The following is a 16,366-nucleotide window of genomic DNA, read 5'->3' on the forward strand; positions in this document are numbered from 1 at the left end:
CATCTCCACTATACTAAGAGATCCATTCCATTTTAAACGATGAAATAAAAAAAATGAAATTATCATGCGAGTACCAAGTTACCAACACATGATTTTCTTGTTGAAATGCAATATCAGCAACAAATAACAGCTTCAAAATGTATTTGTACAGCTCTAAAGTGTGAATTGGCGCTTAAATCTGTGAAAACAGATACATTTGATCAATTAAGGCTATAGAAAACAATGACAGTAGCAAACCATCCCTAAAATCTTGATAACCTCTTCCTTTTACGAGTCTTTTTCCGGGAAGCTGTCTTTTTTTTAGCAGCATTTTCAGTTAACTGTTCAATCGATAGTGCAGTAGTACCAGATGGCTTGCCAACCGATGTTCTTCTCTTCCGGCACACCCACTTTACTGGCAACTGTTTTACTACACGAGTGATATCATCAGTAGTAGTTAGTTCAACCAATCTCACAATTTTTTCCTGCACTTGAGTGGCCCAAGCCATCGACTGATCAAGAGCAACCGAATCATCCAATGGTTTTCTCCACAAATTAAGCAGAATTTCTTGGAAGGCTAGGTACGACAATGACGGCCGGTAGTCTTTGAGATTTTCACTTACCATGTTAACCTTTATGACATGTTTGCATAGATTACCTTGCGTGGACCAGGAACAGTCACAGAATGCAAACTCCGACCCTGGATTCCATACAATTCTTGTCTGGCTGTTGTCTTTCTGGCTTAAAACCTTTGCATAGAGATGCTTTCGATCATCAAATATCACAGCATTGTCGGGAATTTGTAACGCCCTGTGCCATGACGTGGATGAAACGTACTCATCTTTCACTTCTTGGAAAGATCCACTTTCATCTGCATAGAGATCTAGCCAATAACTGGAATGTAACTCAGTTGTCAGCTTGTGCACTAACCAATCAACACGCTGCAATGCCCCAAGCTGTGAGTCATCATATATTTTTGGCTTGAGTTTCACATGATATCCTTCGATTGCGCCCGATGACTCTTGGCTCGCTAAGGGGAGATTTTTCACAGTTGAAAGCCACATCTCTGTCACAAATAATTGAAGAATTGATGAATATTAAGATCATAGAGAGAAACAATTGTTAGACTGAGATTATATCATCTCACCGAGTTTTGGCATCCAAAATGCCTTGAAGTACTGCAGGAAGGAAATTTGGTCAATGAAATCTTGCAGAAATTCTTCCAGAGCTTCCTTGGAATCTTTTCTGGTCCAGATGGTGTAAATTATTTCCCCGAGCCGTTTGAAAATCTCTCGCTGAACTTGAGTGTTACTGCATCTCTTGACAACATTTCTTAGCCATGATCTTCGAACCCGCCATAAAGAGAAAAGAATAGAGCAACCAAACGCATCCCTAAACATACAGTGTACAGGTTAAGTTGGCATAAGGAATGTTCCATTGTTGAGGATTGAGATATAAATTCAGAGATAAAAACCATGCCTGATTGGATCAGTTTCTAAAGCAGGGTCATCTATTATAAACCCGCTAATCCTCCAACATGAATCCACTGAATGAATTCTATTTACAAGGGCTTTCATCCATTTAGTGACATCTTCCTTGGTGATGGTCCGAGTTATGACCCATGCAACAGGAAGGGCATGCTGTCTCGAATCAAATGCAAGGAGTGTGTATAGTGGATACTGCAAGATGATGAAGAGAAAAAGAATTCATATGATTTTCCAAGATTAATGAACAGCATAAGTTAGCAACAGAGTACTCACTATAACATTAGCAGCCGAGACTATTTTTTTTGTGAGTTATTAATAAGAATATTAAGATTTTGTTACATTGTCAGGTGGAAAACCTAAGGAAATATTGATCAAGTATAATTTTCATACAGAAAACTAGCTTAGTATCTTCTTATTGTATGCATTTAAACTAATATGCAACCAAGTGAATAAATGATTAACAATCTAAGACACTACATCAATGTTTATTCATGTTAGCCAAAAAAGAATAATTTGATGGAATTTTTGAAGCAGAAATCGTTAATAATGTGTGAATACCTTAAGTTTGCTAATGCCAAATGATGAGTCTGCAGCTAGAATACTGTGATGACCAAAACGAATCATCTGTTGCAACTGCCACTCTGTTTGGATCCCAAGAATGAAAGGATCTGTTTCTGAAGAATCCTGGTAAAAGAACACAGATTTCTTATTCCTTTCAACCCACAAACGGATGCTAGCTTGGTCATCTAGATCTAATTCATGAGTAGACCTCTTAATGATCATTCCAAGTTTTTGTATGTACTGAGAAGCGAGGGTATTAACTTTTGCATCTGAACCACAATAACGTTGAATTCCTTCTATATGTGTTTGCAACACATTCTCCTCAGGGACTCCTAGATAAATCAAGGACATTGTCTGCTGCTGGATTTCACTGCAGATATACGGGATCTTCTTGGCACCTGGGCCGATAGCATCCCTATCGAGCGGTCCATGGCATATGAATCCAGACTTATTAATGTGGCGCCTCTCGTGATATATAATAAGTGCAACCGAAGGACGAGTGTACAGACGCTTAATAGTAAAATGGCAAGTGCAACCCCGCATGGACTGTGGTCGAGCAGCACGGTTCCTTGTGTTAAGCCTATACCTCCGACTGGGTAAGATAGTCCCTCCCTCTCCATAATTCTCAGGACCAAATGAACACCAGTATCTATAAAATATGAAGAAAAGAGGACTTGATAAGATAAGATGGCTAGAAACTCAAAGAAAACAACAAAAATATGATAAATTTGCTTGAGTTTCACAGAGAATGCATTATGTACTCACAGCCGATACATAAGATACTCATCACTTTTATATTCCTTCAAGCTACCCCTTTCTCTTTTCCTTCCTTTTTCAATGTGAAATCGAGTAGGGCACTCCGCAATGGAGCATTCACCATTTATGAAATCATTAACCCGAGCATACGGAATCAAAGCTACATCATCAACATGGTGCTCATTTCCAACCTTTGTCCAAGTTAAATCAGCAGCAGAGAACTCCTCATCTGCAGGATCTTGAACTGGGATATCATCTATTGAATCCTTTATTTCCATGCAATACTTGATTCTCCAACAATGAGATTCTAGTTAGAGATTCCTACAAAAGCTGAAGAACACTGAACGTCAAGCAAACACTGTAACTGATCAACACATGAAGGAATAAAGGGCAAACCAGTATAAAAGTTTTGCAGTTAAGAGACTGAATGCCTAATTAACTAACATTCAAAAAGACAGGCACATCTGACTTGTAAATTCACAAAAACAACTCAAGACTTCTATGACAATCAACATCACCTCAGTCATATTCTTCAAAGAAGCAATATTTCGTTATTTTGCCTACCATTAAATATTCAAAAGAGAAGAATATGTCCAGTTGAGGACTCAAATAGTAATATTTCAAACCATGCAAATAACCATCCAGTTTCCACATTCTGTAAATTATACACATTCTGTAAATTATACACATTCTGTAAATTATACAACCATGCAAAAAATTGTAAACTACTGCTTGGATCATTTTACTCCACCATGTTCAAGCACATCTGTACATCCTTTGAGCCACTAATTTCACATGCGTGCATACAATCATACAAAGTGTAGATCACCTTGTGTTCTCAAGTTATCCACCTTGAGCAATCCATACCAAACTTTTAATGACTTCACACCTTTGAAATTCCACCATATAACTGTTACCTCTACTCCAAGAGAACTAAATCCAATTAAATTTTGGCTTCGCTACAATAATATTTTATCACTCTAAAACAATTGCAATAATTTCCACTGCTACCACTAGAACCACTTTAAATGAATACAAACAACGTCCTTCCTTCTTCATAACTCAATAGATTGAATTGACTCAGCATAGCAAAACAAAAAACTCCAACAAGCCCTAATTATACAAAGACCACAAAAGAAAAGAGGAGCTTTTTATCAGCTGAAGACCTAATTAAAAAAGTTCAAAAATAAGTATGAACCAAATTGCACAAACTAACTACCTAAACGAAAGGTCGAACATATTAGAAAATAATTAAAATTTATGAAAAAAAAATTAAACCGATGAACTCTCATAGCCATTAAGCACCTCCAAACCCTAAAGAAAGCAACACCAGCCGATAAAAAACGTAACTTGGCCAGGCTGAACGAAAGCCAGCTTTACGAGCCCTATCTGTTCGATAAAATGCCCAACAGACTTCCAAGTTTTCAAAATCCAAAGAATTAAAGTAAAGCAGGGGGCAGAGCTGGAGCGCAGGAAGACAAGTACCTCTGGATAAAGGGAGGAAGCTATGCCCAGTGCGGACGCGCAGAGGAATGACGGAGATCAGGGCAGCACGGCGACGGTGTCGACGCTGGGGCGCGCTTGGCACTGTGTTTGTTAAGCAAGGGCTGGGGTTTGGCGAGGCTTTGATCTGCGGATCGGATCACTAGTGCCTTTTAACGGGTCTCGGATCCGGGTCTTATTACTCAGAGATCCGAATTCTCTTTTTATGTGCCATTAATTTTTAATATCTTCTTCCTAATAAACCCAAAATTTTAAGGTCCAAATAGACCTGACCGCGGTTCGGTTCGAACCGTAGAACCAAACCGAACCGCCACTATTAGAACCGAACCGGAATCAGTATAAAGGTTCGGGTTCCCAAAGCCGAAACCTTAACGGAACTTTTAAGGTTCGGTTAAGGTTCTATGAGTTAAAACCGGAACTCGAACCGAACCCGGAACCGAACCGCGGTTCCGGTTCTATTTTTTATTTTTTTAAATAAAATATATATATAATATAATTTTTTATATTTTTTAATTAATTGGAATTAAATTATTTAGAACCGAAACCGAGCCGGAACCATATTGGAACCGAGCAGAAGCCCGGAACCTTATGACTATGGTTCGGTTCCGGTTCTATAGTTTATAAAACCGGAACCGGCGGTTTTGAACCGGAACCGAACCGGAACCGAACCGTGGTCAGGTCTAGGTCCAAATCAATTAAATAAAATTTTAATTTTAATGTTACTAATTAAAAATTACATTATTCGAACTAAAAGTCAATTTATTATTTAAATTTATGTATATATTATACAGAGCTCTCGTATCATTTGCGGACATCATTTATAAGCATCTTTGGATAGAGCACTGTTGGATCAACATCCAATGCCCTCTCTACCCTGATGTGTTTTCTCTAAATTTTAACTCAATTAGTCATTTTTAAGTTTTTCTCTTTTTTATTTTTCATCTTTTGCGAATGTTTATAGATGTTTACAGATGATGTTTACATCATTCGTTTTTAATCTCTTTCTTTATCTTACTTTTCATCATCCACAAACAAATAATGTTTTTAGTATATATATATGAAAATTTACAGGGAGTTATCCGTAAAAGATGCACAAATGGATGAAGGTGATATCGAATCGGGTTAAAATGTTTCCATCTATCGTTAACGGGTTTGAACCCGCATACCCGAATCCGATTGGGGGCTTTGTTATTTCTATAAAATCCGCGAAGCAGGGTCAGTGAGAGCTCTACCGCGGAAAGGCCTTATCCTCACTGGTATACTCTGAAACTTCGAACCCTATCCGTTTCCCTGAGTTTCATTGTTTTTCTAAGCTAGATTTATGGATTTGATGCTCACTAGTATTTGCATTTTGTTGCTTGAGTGCGTGCTACTACGGATTGTTCTCTTTTGTGCTTTTGCTGGAATAGTATAGAGTTTTGGTTCTTTTGATGAATTTATTCGGAGTTATTCAGCTAATTAGTCATGGGACTGCTTGGTTTCTATTTAGGTTGTGGTTTCATACGGATTTTAGTGATATGGTTGTTCAAAAATTGTAGCTTTGCCTTGGTAATCTTTTGGGTTTAGTTGAATATTGTGCTTAAATAATGCTCATTTTTCTTTATACTGAAGATGAATTTTGTGCAAAATTCTGCATCTAGCCATTCATTCATGGGCATGCTTGGCTTGCGTTTAGTTTGAATTTTCATGCTATATTTTTATGATATGGGTGCCCAAAAATTGCAGCTTAACCTTGGCAATCTTTGTGGTTTGAGTTGAACATTGATTTGGTGTGCTTGGTTGATGTTTTTTCTCTTTATACTGATGATTTTTTTATGATATGAATTTGTTTGTGTGGTTTCCGTTTTAGTCTGAGGTTTTCATGGCAATTTTTTAAAGCATGGTTTCCCAAAAATTAGTGCTTTACCATGTTAACCTTCTGGCTTGAGTTGAAGATTTATTTTGTGTGCTTAATTGATGCTCATAAATTGTTGTGAATTGTTATATGGAGTTTTGGTATTACATTTTTTATATCCTGTAAAATTAGAGTTTGTTAATGGTTAAAAGGAAGCAGATTGTATTACTTTCATGTACTGATACTTCAGAATGGTCTAATTCGTAAAAATTTGTATTTGGTTTAAAGTGGTTGTTTTTAATGCTTCACTCCATCAAACTTTTAACTATGTCCTTAGAAAGACCTATTGTTATGATGTACTACGTTTATCATAACATGATATAAAGAGATTTCAACTCAAATTTCCACAAAGTACTGAGCCTGTATGTTAGCCATTATGTCTTATTCTCATTGCATTTTCTACAACCTGACTGGTTTTTGCTTTCCTTGGTTGTCTTATTTTTCTTGGAGAACTAGTTGGGACACTTCAGAACAAGATGGCTGTCAAGATTCGATTGGCAAGGCTTGGGTGCCGAAACCACCCATTCTATCGTCTTGTCGTTGCTGACAGCAGGGCTATGAGAGATGGCAAGCACCTTGAAGTCCTGGGCTTCTATGACCCACTGAAGGGTATGCTAGCACGCATTCTTTTTACACTATTTCCACTCTATAGTTATCCATTTTTATTCACAAATTTTTCACCGTAGTTGATTACTGTCTTTTCAATTTTCATAGCCTGTTTCAGTGATACTTTGTTTTGTCTTTTGTTGTATGGCTCTTTACCTTGGACATTCATCTGGGATTATTATATCTTTAGCATTTATACTAGTGTGAAGTTGGAAATAACAGCTTTCTGAAAGAGAACATCATCTATTATTTGTTTCAGAGCATGACAATCCGAAGAAGATGGCACTCAAATATGACCGAGCAAAGTAAGTGAAAGTTTTGGTTTTCAATAAAAGAAGTAGAGGATTATTATTCCATAATTTACTGGCTTTAGCTTCATTTTTTTGTTGCCTGTTGTTGCAATTTGACTCATTCTTCTAAATTTCTGGTTTATGATCTGCTCTTGTTCACTATTTATGTATGAACATAGATATCTGAATTGTGCCATTGTTTATGCATACAATGCTGATTCAGACCCTCTCTGACATGAAATTAATATAAACTAAGTTGCCTCCCAAAAAAAAAATTGGTTGTCAATATTTAAGTTATCAATTACATTTTTCATGCCTGATAAATCCCCACGTATATGCTTCATCCTGACGTAAGTAAATATGAATAGATTGACCAGGATGGGAATTCAGTATAGTATGAATCACTTTATGATGCCTTGTAATTGATTAAAGATGTGTAGCATTAAAATCATGCTTTACAGATTCATGTGATCTTTATGTTCATCTTCATTGCATTGCATTGTATCTTGTAATATTTGTCGTGCCACATTTTCTTTTTTCCTTTCAAGATAAAACTTTTCCTGTTTTGTACTAATTAGTTAAACACATCACTTGGTTTTACGAATTCTTTTGGAAGTGCCATGCCCCTAATCCTTAAATGGTTGAATGCTGTTTTTCCTTATAGGACTTTTTCTGTCTGTGCTTACACGACATTGGTGTAAGCTTTTGTTTGCTATATTATAGTTGTGGTTCAGAATTATTTAAAATAAATTTCCATCAATTTGGAGCTGAAATCTTCACATTTTTGGCAAATTGTTTTCCCACAAACTTGTTTATGTCCTTGAGGTTCTGCTGTTGCTGCAGGTACTGGTTATCAGTCGGTGCGCAGCCTACAGAGCCAGCCCAACGCATTTTGTTGAAGGCGGGGCTTGTGCAGCCACCAACTCCGGTGATAATGAACAAAAAAGGTGGGCCCCAACCCCCGACCGCTTGATACCAACAACCGGTGCTTTACTTTTTGTGGAACAACCTAATCCTTGAAGACAGGACTTTAGCGAGAAGTTGAATCCACAAAAGGAAGTAATGGCTTTTCTCTGTTCTGCAATGTCTCTTATTTTTTTCTTAGTAGAGAATGTTTGTAGTAGTTGTTTAATTTGCTTGTGAACTCGGCATCTCTTATTGTTGTACTTATGATGGTTTCCATCTTTGGCGAGAACTCATACTTGCCGCAATCTTTTCTCATTGGTATAAGTTAATTGTTCTGTGCCTATTTTTCTTATCCGAATTCAAGTTCTCACTCGTGCCAGCGCTCTGCTGGTTGATTGTCTACCAAATGGTGATTAAATTTGCTGAGAGATTCTAATCTAATGCTAAATCAAAATTTAAATTTGTGGAGATTAAATATCATTTGATGCTCATTTTTCTTTTCTTGAGCATGAATGAGATGGTTGTGCATATGGTTTGTTGTTAATTTTGTTTGTCAGTTTATAGCTATTGACATTACTCAAAGAACCAATTCTCAGGAACTTTCTAGTTTTTTCCTTTCTTTTTTTTCTTTTTCTTTTTTCAGTTAATTTTCTCTACATTGTTACTCATTGAATTCAGGTAAGTGAACAACAAGATTAGCATATAAGTTAAGGGAAATGTTGATTGTTTCTCTCAATTTGCTTTAAAAATCTCATGATTGTTTTAGCTATCTTCCACGCTGGTTCCTCTGTCTATTCTTCTCTGCACTCACTGGGTTAGGCTTCAAACTTGGGCTTCCAAACTTTAGAGGCACAATTTGCTTGATGTATGAGTTTCCGGGAAAATGTCTTCTCTCTTTCGGGATTGATCGCAGCTCTGGCAGCCAGTAGGCGACATACTCTCCATCTGGGTCATAAGTTTTCGCCTGAATAGATAAAAAGAAATAGTTAAATATTAATCTTTAATTCTCTTAATTAAGTCAGTATATTGAATAATATCGACCATAAAAGCCGATAAGGTTGATCCATGAAACTAGTAGTATTTTTTTTTTCTCAGGAAACACACAATGAGACAAGTTTGTTTAGACTATAGAGAATTATACAATACCAAAAGATTTAGGAAGGTGCACTTACTTGCTTTGGTATACTGAAATATCGATCTTCTCTTGGATCGTTGCCAACACCTAGCATAACAATACCATGAGTTACTGTTAGAAATATTTGGAAGTCATCTAATGTATGTGTATTATATACTAGGATAGTTTCTTATTAGATCCTTAACTTCCCTCCCGAATTCATATTCTCAATTCTTAAAAGTTAGAAACAGTGTGATTCAAAGCTATTATGTAAGGAGTATTATTAACCTGCGCCATAGGTCCAATTGCCATAATTTGAACATGGATCATAATCCAAAAGGCATGTCTCAAACCATTCAGCCCCCATTCTCCAATCTATGCCCATATCTCGAACAAGAAAAGAGCAAACTATCTGCAAAAATTGATGAAAAAATGCCAAATTCAAACTTATCTTTATTTGGCTTAATTTTCAGCTGGTAATGCAATGCTAATAAGCAAGAAATTTTTGGTAGAGATGCTGTTGTTGAAATTAACCAACTTATAAACCGTTCTTTCTTTCCGTCTTTTTTCGTGTTTGAAAAGTAGCAAGGGGTAATTGAACAAGCATTTTGGAGGTATGATGACTACTTTCTGGGATTAAAGATGAAATTACCTGACGTCCTCGATTAGACATGAATCCAGTTGTTGATAGTTCTTTCATGTTTGCATCAATTAGTGGATATCTGTGATTGATGAGAAAGAGGAACATTATTAATCAGTTAACTACTTCTTAGGATATATGCAACGAGATTCTACAACAAACAAAAATAGCAATACCCAGTACGGCCGTCTCTCCAAGACTCAAATAAGGATTGATCCTGGCTCCATTTTGACATTATTTTTCTTGGACCTCCTGTGAAAAGTAAGAAGTCTGAGCAATTAACTATGCAATATAAACAAATTAAGAACATACCGAAGCTTTTCACCTATGTGAAAGATAGAATTTCCACATTTGATTGAGAGAAACCGGAAGTAGTCCCTCCATATCAATTCAAACAAAACCCTGGAACCATAAGAGTTGCGTAGTAAGAAAAAATAATTGCAACTGTCACGCAGCTTCATTAATCAAGAGCTTAACATTTGCTTGCAACTATGTGGTCATATTAGAGGTGTAGTCATACCAGTATGTTGAATCATTTGCAAGCCTTTCCTTCTCATATCGCTTGACCTGAAAAGAAAAGTTGCTTGAACTTTTCCGTGGTATAACTACATGGAGATGAGATATTTAATTTAGATATCGAACCTCTTCATAGATGTAACGTGGGGAAAGACTTCCAGATGCCAGCCATGGAGAGAATTTTGTTGAGTAATCTGGTCCCAACATACCATTCCTCGTCTCCTTATAGACTTTCAATAAATCCTGTATAAACAAAAGATTAATTTTCAGGTCCTACGGCTACCAATATAAACCATTTCTCTCAGCTTGAAGGCACATGCGGTAATCTTCCAAACAAGATTTACATGGAATTGATGTATTTCCATTCTTGTCTCATAATGCTTTTTATGGAAATTGCACATCCATAACAAATCTAAAACACCCCGACATACAACCACCTTTTTCAACTTAAAGAGAGAGCAAAGAAAATGAAAGGAACACATAGACAGCAAGATACAACTCATTTTCTAGTATGCATTTCATTGTGATGGTGCATATTATCAAGCTGTATCTGAATGATGCTAAAAACTTTAAATATGTATATATGTGCTAGAAGTTCTTTTGGCAGAGTGAAAAGAATTTCCTGTGATTACAAAGAAGTCTGAAACTAGCATTGTGGATTTGAAAATAACTCTAGAAGAACAAGGCTTGATGAACTTGCCTTCTTCCAGAAATAATCATGTAGCCTTCCCAGTGCCGCACTCTCACCCCCAACAAAGTGCATTCCGTTGTCACACTGCATTAGTGAACACAGAACATCTCCAGTTAGTATCTAGTTGATAGCATACTTTCTCATCTCCATTAAATAAGACAGCCATTCTGCTAAAAAATAGCACATTTTGATTGCAAGGCCAGCAGAGAGAAGCCAGGTTTCCTGAATGACAAATGTGTGTCACGACATCGTGATCAAGTATACCACAATTCTGTGAGATTAAGCCCAGAAATATTTGTCCGAGTTGTAGCCGCATTAGATGATTTGGAGGTTAGAAAGAAAAACATAACCTGACTTGCCGTTCTCTCATGGACACCTAGTTGCTCGAGCGAAGGAATGGTTCCCCAACCACCAATTTCATCCAGTCCATTACTAGGACCTGGCCCAAGCGACAATGGCAGCTTGCAGCAAACCCTGATTGAACACCTGGATTCCACAGACTGCGAGACACGAGACAGTTTCAGGAAGAAAACTCAAATTAATTTTCTATCAAAACGATATCAAACATGCTTAACTTATAGAAGACAGGACTTTCTAATTTCACCTTACGGAATTGTGTATAAACGTCTGGTAAATTATTGGCATCAAAAGGCAGGTCATCTATATGGTATAAAGTACTTCCCCAGATAAGCTGTAGCTTAGGATTCAAAGGCTTCTGGTTAGACGATCCTATAGGCAGCACCACTTGCTGCAGCCCTTTATGAACAAGCCTTTCAACAAAAACTTCCTCACTGCAAGTTTCCTTATGGGCATAAACCTGAGATAAACAGTGCCAGGTCAAGAAATTAAGCTCAGTTCTAAAACAAAAAATTGAAGGGAAGTCACAGAATTTATAACTGTATGGGCTCCGGTGGCTTTTACGACTGTAGGTAGGATTTCCTCTGGTTTCCCATGCTGTATTAACAGGTTCAGTCCTTTCTTCATCAGATTATTCTTCAAGTCCGTCAAGCATTCTATCAGGAATTGAACCCTAATGGCTGACGATGATCACAGATACATTAATAAAATTTTCCAAATTTAATGAAGCAAAATAATCCCATGATTACTATCCCAAACTTAACATTGAAGAATCATGAAAATTATATGATTTAACACCACAAAAAGTGAGGATTTTTAAGGTATACTCATACCTTAACATGCATGAATAAAAGGTAGACAAATCACCAAAGTTCTAACAAACAATTGGAATGTTTGAAGGCCGATCAAAGATGAGAATCATTCATGCTTGTAATTCAACACAACTCCAAGCACTAAAAGAGAGAGGGAGAAAAAAAAGAAATGAAATTTACCAGGGAGACAATGCACTGCATTTAAACTAATTAGGAAGAGATCGAGCACATAGTTCAACTGACAAATATCTTAATTTTGAAATTGAAATTCACTAAATTTGAAGATAGAACTTGACAGAATTAGTTCATAGTGTGTCCTACATTTCCACTTTAGCTCAATCATGAGCATCCTCAGCAAAAGACAGCGTAGTAAATGTGAAGCATTATGGCTTATGGATGCATTGACTATTCTTTAGGCCATGAAAACCATCAGGGATTCAATTATCTATCATTATTCCAAAATATGAATGAATTGATCACCAGGCTGAACAAATGCATGCTCTAAAATTTCCCATCAAAGAAACAAATGGATGGTGATATGAAAGCACTGGAAAAATCACCTCCGGTTTTGGGGAATCCGAAGTAATGCGTAGTCCCAAAGTTACGAGGATCAACGCAATAGACAGGAAGAACGGCAGCGGAGCTTGCCCAAGCGCGGAGCAGCGCCTCATTGTCGAGCAAGCGGAGATCGTTGCGGAACCAAACAATGGCCACACCGGTACCATTCCTTCGATTCAAATCGGAGGCGGTGTACCTTTGGAACGCCTGCTTGGATACCAACGCCGTCTCGTCGGCGGTGAGGTCCGGGACAGTCACCAATGGCTGCTTAGAAGCGGAGGAGAGCATGACTGTGAGAAGGCGGCGGGGGATCGGTATGAGCTTTCGATTCAAAGCTAGGGTTTTGAAAGGAGGGAAGGAGGAGTGGGAGTAGGAGAAGAGCATCATCGCTCTCTTCTTCTTCTTTGAGAGCATGATGAGAGAGAGTGGAAGCGCGGGAGTTATGACACGTGTCGGACTATGAATGGTGTTTACGTGGCAGAGCATTAGCCACCAGAAAAAGTCTTGTGGATTGAGTGGATTTGCTGTCTTGATCCGAACAGCAAACAGTAAATATGTGCTTGTTTACACTTATAGCCCTAACAAAACAGAAAATTATTATCTTGTGAGGAAAATTCACCACTGGACCACAAGGATCCTCAAATATTAGTTTTAGTCCTTGCCTTTAAAGAAATTTCAGTTTTATTATTATTTTTTTTTCAATATGAAATCAATAAAACTTAATGAATTAAATTTGATTTCCACAATAAGAAGTATATATATGAGCTATTATGCCAAAAACTATGAATCAAGCTTACAAAAACAAACATTGATTGATGTTACAAATAATATACAGAGATTAAGCAAATATGAGAACAAGGTTGAGATCTTATTAAAGTTGAGACATAGATGAAAGTTTAGGCTCTTCTAACAAAGACAAAGAGTGAGCCTCTAGAGCCCTTCCCAAGCCTTATGTTCTCATCAATGTAACTGATTTCCAGCTTAACCTCACTTTCCCAGCCATACTGAAAATCTAATGATCCAATCTTCAGTTGAGGAGGCTCAAATATAACTTCAATCCATTTATCATCCAACACTTTCAGTTTTCCTGATAATTGAATTTCCAAAGCATGAATCATGAGCACAGAAAAAAAAAAAGTATGAAGTAGTCGAGATTTTTAATAACTAGTACCTTTGAGTGATACTTCCCCATCGAGAAATCCAAAGATGGAGAATGAAACCTTATTTCTGACAGAATCAGGGGCTTTGACAATTTGGATCATTTCATTTGTTTTGAAAATAAGGCGGCCGATGGCACTCCTGTAGCCTCCTCCCGGTGATGTTGGCCTTGAGCAGTACACTACATCCCACTCTGAGAGACATACAAGTGATGAACATAAAGCCAATGCTTTTAAGGAAATCAGAAATGCTTGGCAATTTGTAGTTAGTTTCTCATGTTTCAGGTATCAATACAAATGCTAGAAAAGTTCATGCATGTATGGGAGTGATAAGAGATAGTTTCGAGGAGAGTCCCATTACACAATCAGCAAGACTAAGAAGAGAGAACAAAATTACAAATAAGAATTCAGCTGCAAAGCACCAAAAAGAGAGAGAGTATGGACTTCTTTGAAGTCATAACAGAAATGTATCGGTTTATAGTTAACATATATCAGATCACATATGCCAGAACTTCACAAAAACAAGCTTTGCAATAAAAATTGATGAGGTTGCCAAAAACAAAGAAAAGAAATACAGAAAGATATACAGAAAGCATACAAGCATCCAAGAGAATCACAAATATATCAGGAATTCCTCCAAGAGTAAGGTGTACCTTCAGACATACTAACACAATCAATAGCCTCAGTTAATCACAATCAAAACAAAATATATTCCACTGCTGAGTTTGACTGACTAGAATTACCATGGAAATGGGAGCAGTGCTTACTATACACAAGAGCAGGATAATGCATTTTCTCCTCAGGTGACATCCTAAGTAAAATCTGCATGAAGACATCCTGAACAAGGATTATTCAAGCTTTGGATAGGTTGTACCTAGTGATTTGAAGACAAAAAGCCAGGGACAGATTCAATCTTAGGACATTGCTTAAGAATGGGCTCAATGTGTGCTACCCTTCTGTGCAAGGCTTTCCGGAATTACTTTAATCACACTAGGTACAACAAATCCAGAGCTCGAACCATACACGCCTAGCATATCTGACTCAACAAACACATTGACCAGCATGTAACCCAAGATGAAGATAGAAGATGATGGCTTTGAGAAAAATATAACCAGTAATTGTTCTCAAAGGAACTTAGGTTTTTCAGATGCAATTGTGTGTTGAAGAGATAGTCCACACAGTTATTTAAAACCTTAAATCCAATGGATAGATGCATCCCAGGCCCAAGGCATAGCTATTTTGAAGCAAAATGAAAACTTTGGTTGAAAATGTATGATTTTACACATGTTTTTTCCAAAATCCAACAACTGAATTATCATGGAAATATCTGTGAACAATGGAAACAATCTCAAAACATGAATTTGTTTATCTTGTAAATTCATTTCTTATTTCTTTCATTTTACCACATTACATATTAATTTCACAACTCTGTAGTTCTATAGAAAAAAATTAAAAGAAGAATACATTGAACAGTGAACAGTGATTTGATTCTTATTCAGCAATGGAGAGCTCAAAGAGTAAAAGTGTTTCTCACCTCCAAAAATGAGAGGGCATTTGACTGGCTCATCAACGCAGTACTTGTGGAGCTGCTGAGCGACGGCAGCGACATCACTGTGCCCTTCCTTGCTAAGAAGAACTCCACGATCACTGCCTTTCACCTACAAAAACCAAAGCTAGGTTTGGCAAATAAGAACCGCTTACTAGAATGGAGATATATATATAGATAATCACAATTGAGGGACCTTGGAGAGGATTGAGGAGACGAGGTCGCTCGGAGCCGAAGCAGGGGGTTGCGCAACGAGTGAAGAGCGGATGCGGTGGCGAGTGGAGACGAGAGAGGGAGGTGAGAGCTTGGCGTGAGGGGAGATGAGAGAAGCCATGGAAGCCATTGTTCTGAGTCGCTCTGCTTCTTCGCGATGATGATGATAATGATGATGATGATGATGATGTGATGGGCTTTTCTCCTTTTTATTTTGTTATTATTATTATTATTTAATTTTTTTTATTTTTTATTTTTTAATTTTATTTTCATTGTTTAATATTTATTGAAGTATTATCTGCTGATTGAGGCCCGGGTGTTGTTTTTGTGGGTCCAGATGATCATAGTTGACCAATCAGTGTATGAGAAGGCGATCTCTATGGAAATCATGTCACGTGGGATTGAATTTTTATTGTAAATTCATAGATATTTTCTTGAGAATAAAAGATGGATAAATAAATTGAATAAAATGAGAGAATTGTACATATATGGAATTTTTTGGAATAATAATTAGAAAAATAATATGTCACGCATATTTGGATAAGTTTACCCATTTTCATATCCAGGATACATGCCACAAACAATATCCAACTCATCAAGCACATGATAGATATTTTTGGAAAATTTTAACAAAAAAAAACAAAAAACCAAAAACCAAATCAAGGAAATTTAGAAAATGACCAATCATTTTTTATCAATCTTTTATACAAGATGTTCATGATGTTCATATCTTATTGAAAAAATAGATTTATACCCTTGATGAGATTTTTATACACGATA

At 36.9% G+C, this 16,366-nt stretch overlaps 4 protein-coding genes across 5 annotated transcripts; 1 reads left to right on the forward strand and 3 right to left on the reverse strand.

The window, feature by feature from the left end:
- Nucleotides 1-58: 58 nt before the first annotated feature.
- Nucleotides 59-4,412, reverse strand: LOC120269430. The gene is made up of 6 exons (XM_039276763.1): nucleotides 4,269-4,412; nucleotides 2,793-3,113; nucleotides 2,025-2,676; nucleotides 1,459-1,658; nucleotides 1,127-1,371; nucleotides 59-1,045 (listed from the first exon to the last, which is right to left on the reverse strand). Exons 2-6 carry the CDS (start codon nucleotides 3,059-3,061, stop codon nucleotides 243-245), a joined length of 2,169 nt encoding a protein of 722 aa, XP_039132697.1. The 5' UTR covers nucleotides 3,062-3,113; nucleotides 4,269-4,412; the 3' UTR covers nucleotides 59-242.
- Nucleotides 4,413-5,500: 1,088 nt separating this feature from the next.
- Nucleotides 5,501-8,336, forward strand: LOC120268980 (30S ribosomal protein S16-2, chloroplastic/mitochondrial-like). Of its 2 annotated transcripts, none has more exons than XM_039276258.1 (4): nucleotides 5,501-5,542; nucleotides 6,637-6,789; nucleotides 7,046-7,091; nucleotides 7,920-8,336. In XM_039276258.1, exons 2-4 carry the CDS (start codon nucleotides 6,657-6,659, stop codon nucleotides 8,047-8,049), a joined length of 309 nt encoding a protein of 102 aa, XP_039132192.1. In that variant the 5' UTR covers nucleotides 5,501-5,542; nucleotides 6,637-6,656; the 3' UTR covers nucleotides 8,050-8,336. The 2 variants fall into 2 exon arrangements, with proteins under 2 accessions (XP_039132192.1, XP_039132191.1); XM_039276257.1 differs by having other exon boundaries at nucleotides 5,514-5,542; nucleotides 6,631-6,789.
- A 325-nt stretch (nucleotides 8,337-8,661) lies between these two features.
- LOC120268979 (cryptochrome DASH, chloroplastic/mitochondrial) lies at nucleotides 8,662-13,063 on the reverse strand. Its single transcript, XM_039276256.1, has 13 exons — nucleotides 12,673-13,063; nucleotides 11,841-11,980; nucleotides 11,548-11,760; nucleotides 11,294-11,443; nucleotides 10,953-11,027; nucleotides 10,379-10,495; nucleotides 10,257-10,303; nucleotides 10,062-10,138; nucleotides 9,913-9,988; nucleotides 9,749-9,818; nucleotides 9,385-9,508; nucleotides 9,155-9,204; nucleotides 8,662-8,946 (listed from the first exon to the last, which is right to left on the reverse strand). Exons 1-13 carry the CDS (start codon nucleotides 13,055-13,057, stop codon nucleotides 8,749-8,751), a joined length of 1,722 nt encoding a protein of 573 aa, XP_039132190.1. The 5' UTR covers nucleotides 13,058-13,063; the 3' UTR covers nucleotides 8,662-8,748.
- A 375-nt stretch (nucleotides 13,064-13,438) lies between these two features.
- Nucleotides 13,439-15,774, reverse strand: LOC120268372 (probable plastid-lipid-associated protein 8, chloroplastic). The gene is made up of 4 exons (XM_039275801.1): nucleotides 15,570-15,774; nucleotides 15,362-15,485; nucleotides 13,842-14,021; nucleotides 13,439-13,757 (listed from the first exon to the last, which is right to left on the reverse strand). Exons 1-4 carry the CDS (start codon nucleotides 15,714-15,716, stop codon nucleotides 13,567-13,569), a joined length of 642 nt encoding a protein of 213 aa, XP_039131735.1. The 5' UTR covers nucleotides 15,717-15,774; the 3' UTR covers nucleotides 13,439-13,566.
- Nucleotides 15,775-16,366: the final 592 nt, after the last annotated feature.

Source organism: Dioscorea cayenensis, chromosome 9, assembly GCF_009730915.1.
Source record: "Dioscorea cayenensis subsp. rotundata cultivar TDr96_F1 chromosome 9, TDr96_F1_v2_PseudoChromosome.rev07_lg8_w22 25.fasta, whole genome shotgun sequence".
NCBI lineage: Eukaryota > Viridiplantae > Streptophyta > Magnoliopsida > Dioscoreales > Dioscoreaceae > Dioscorea > Dioscorea cayenensis.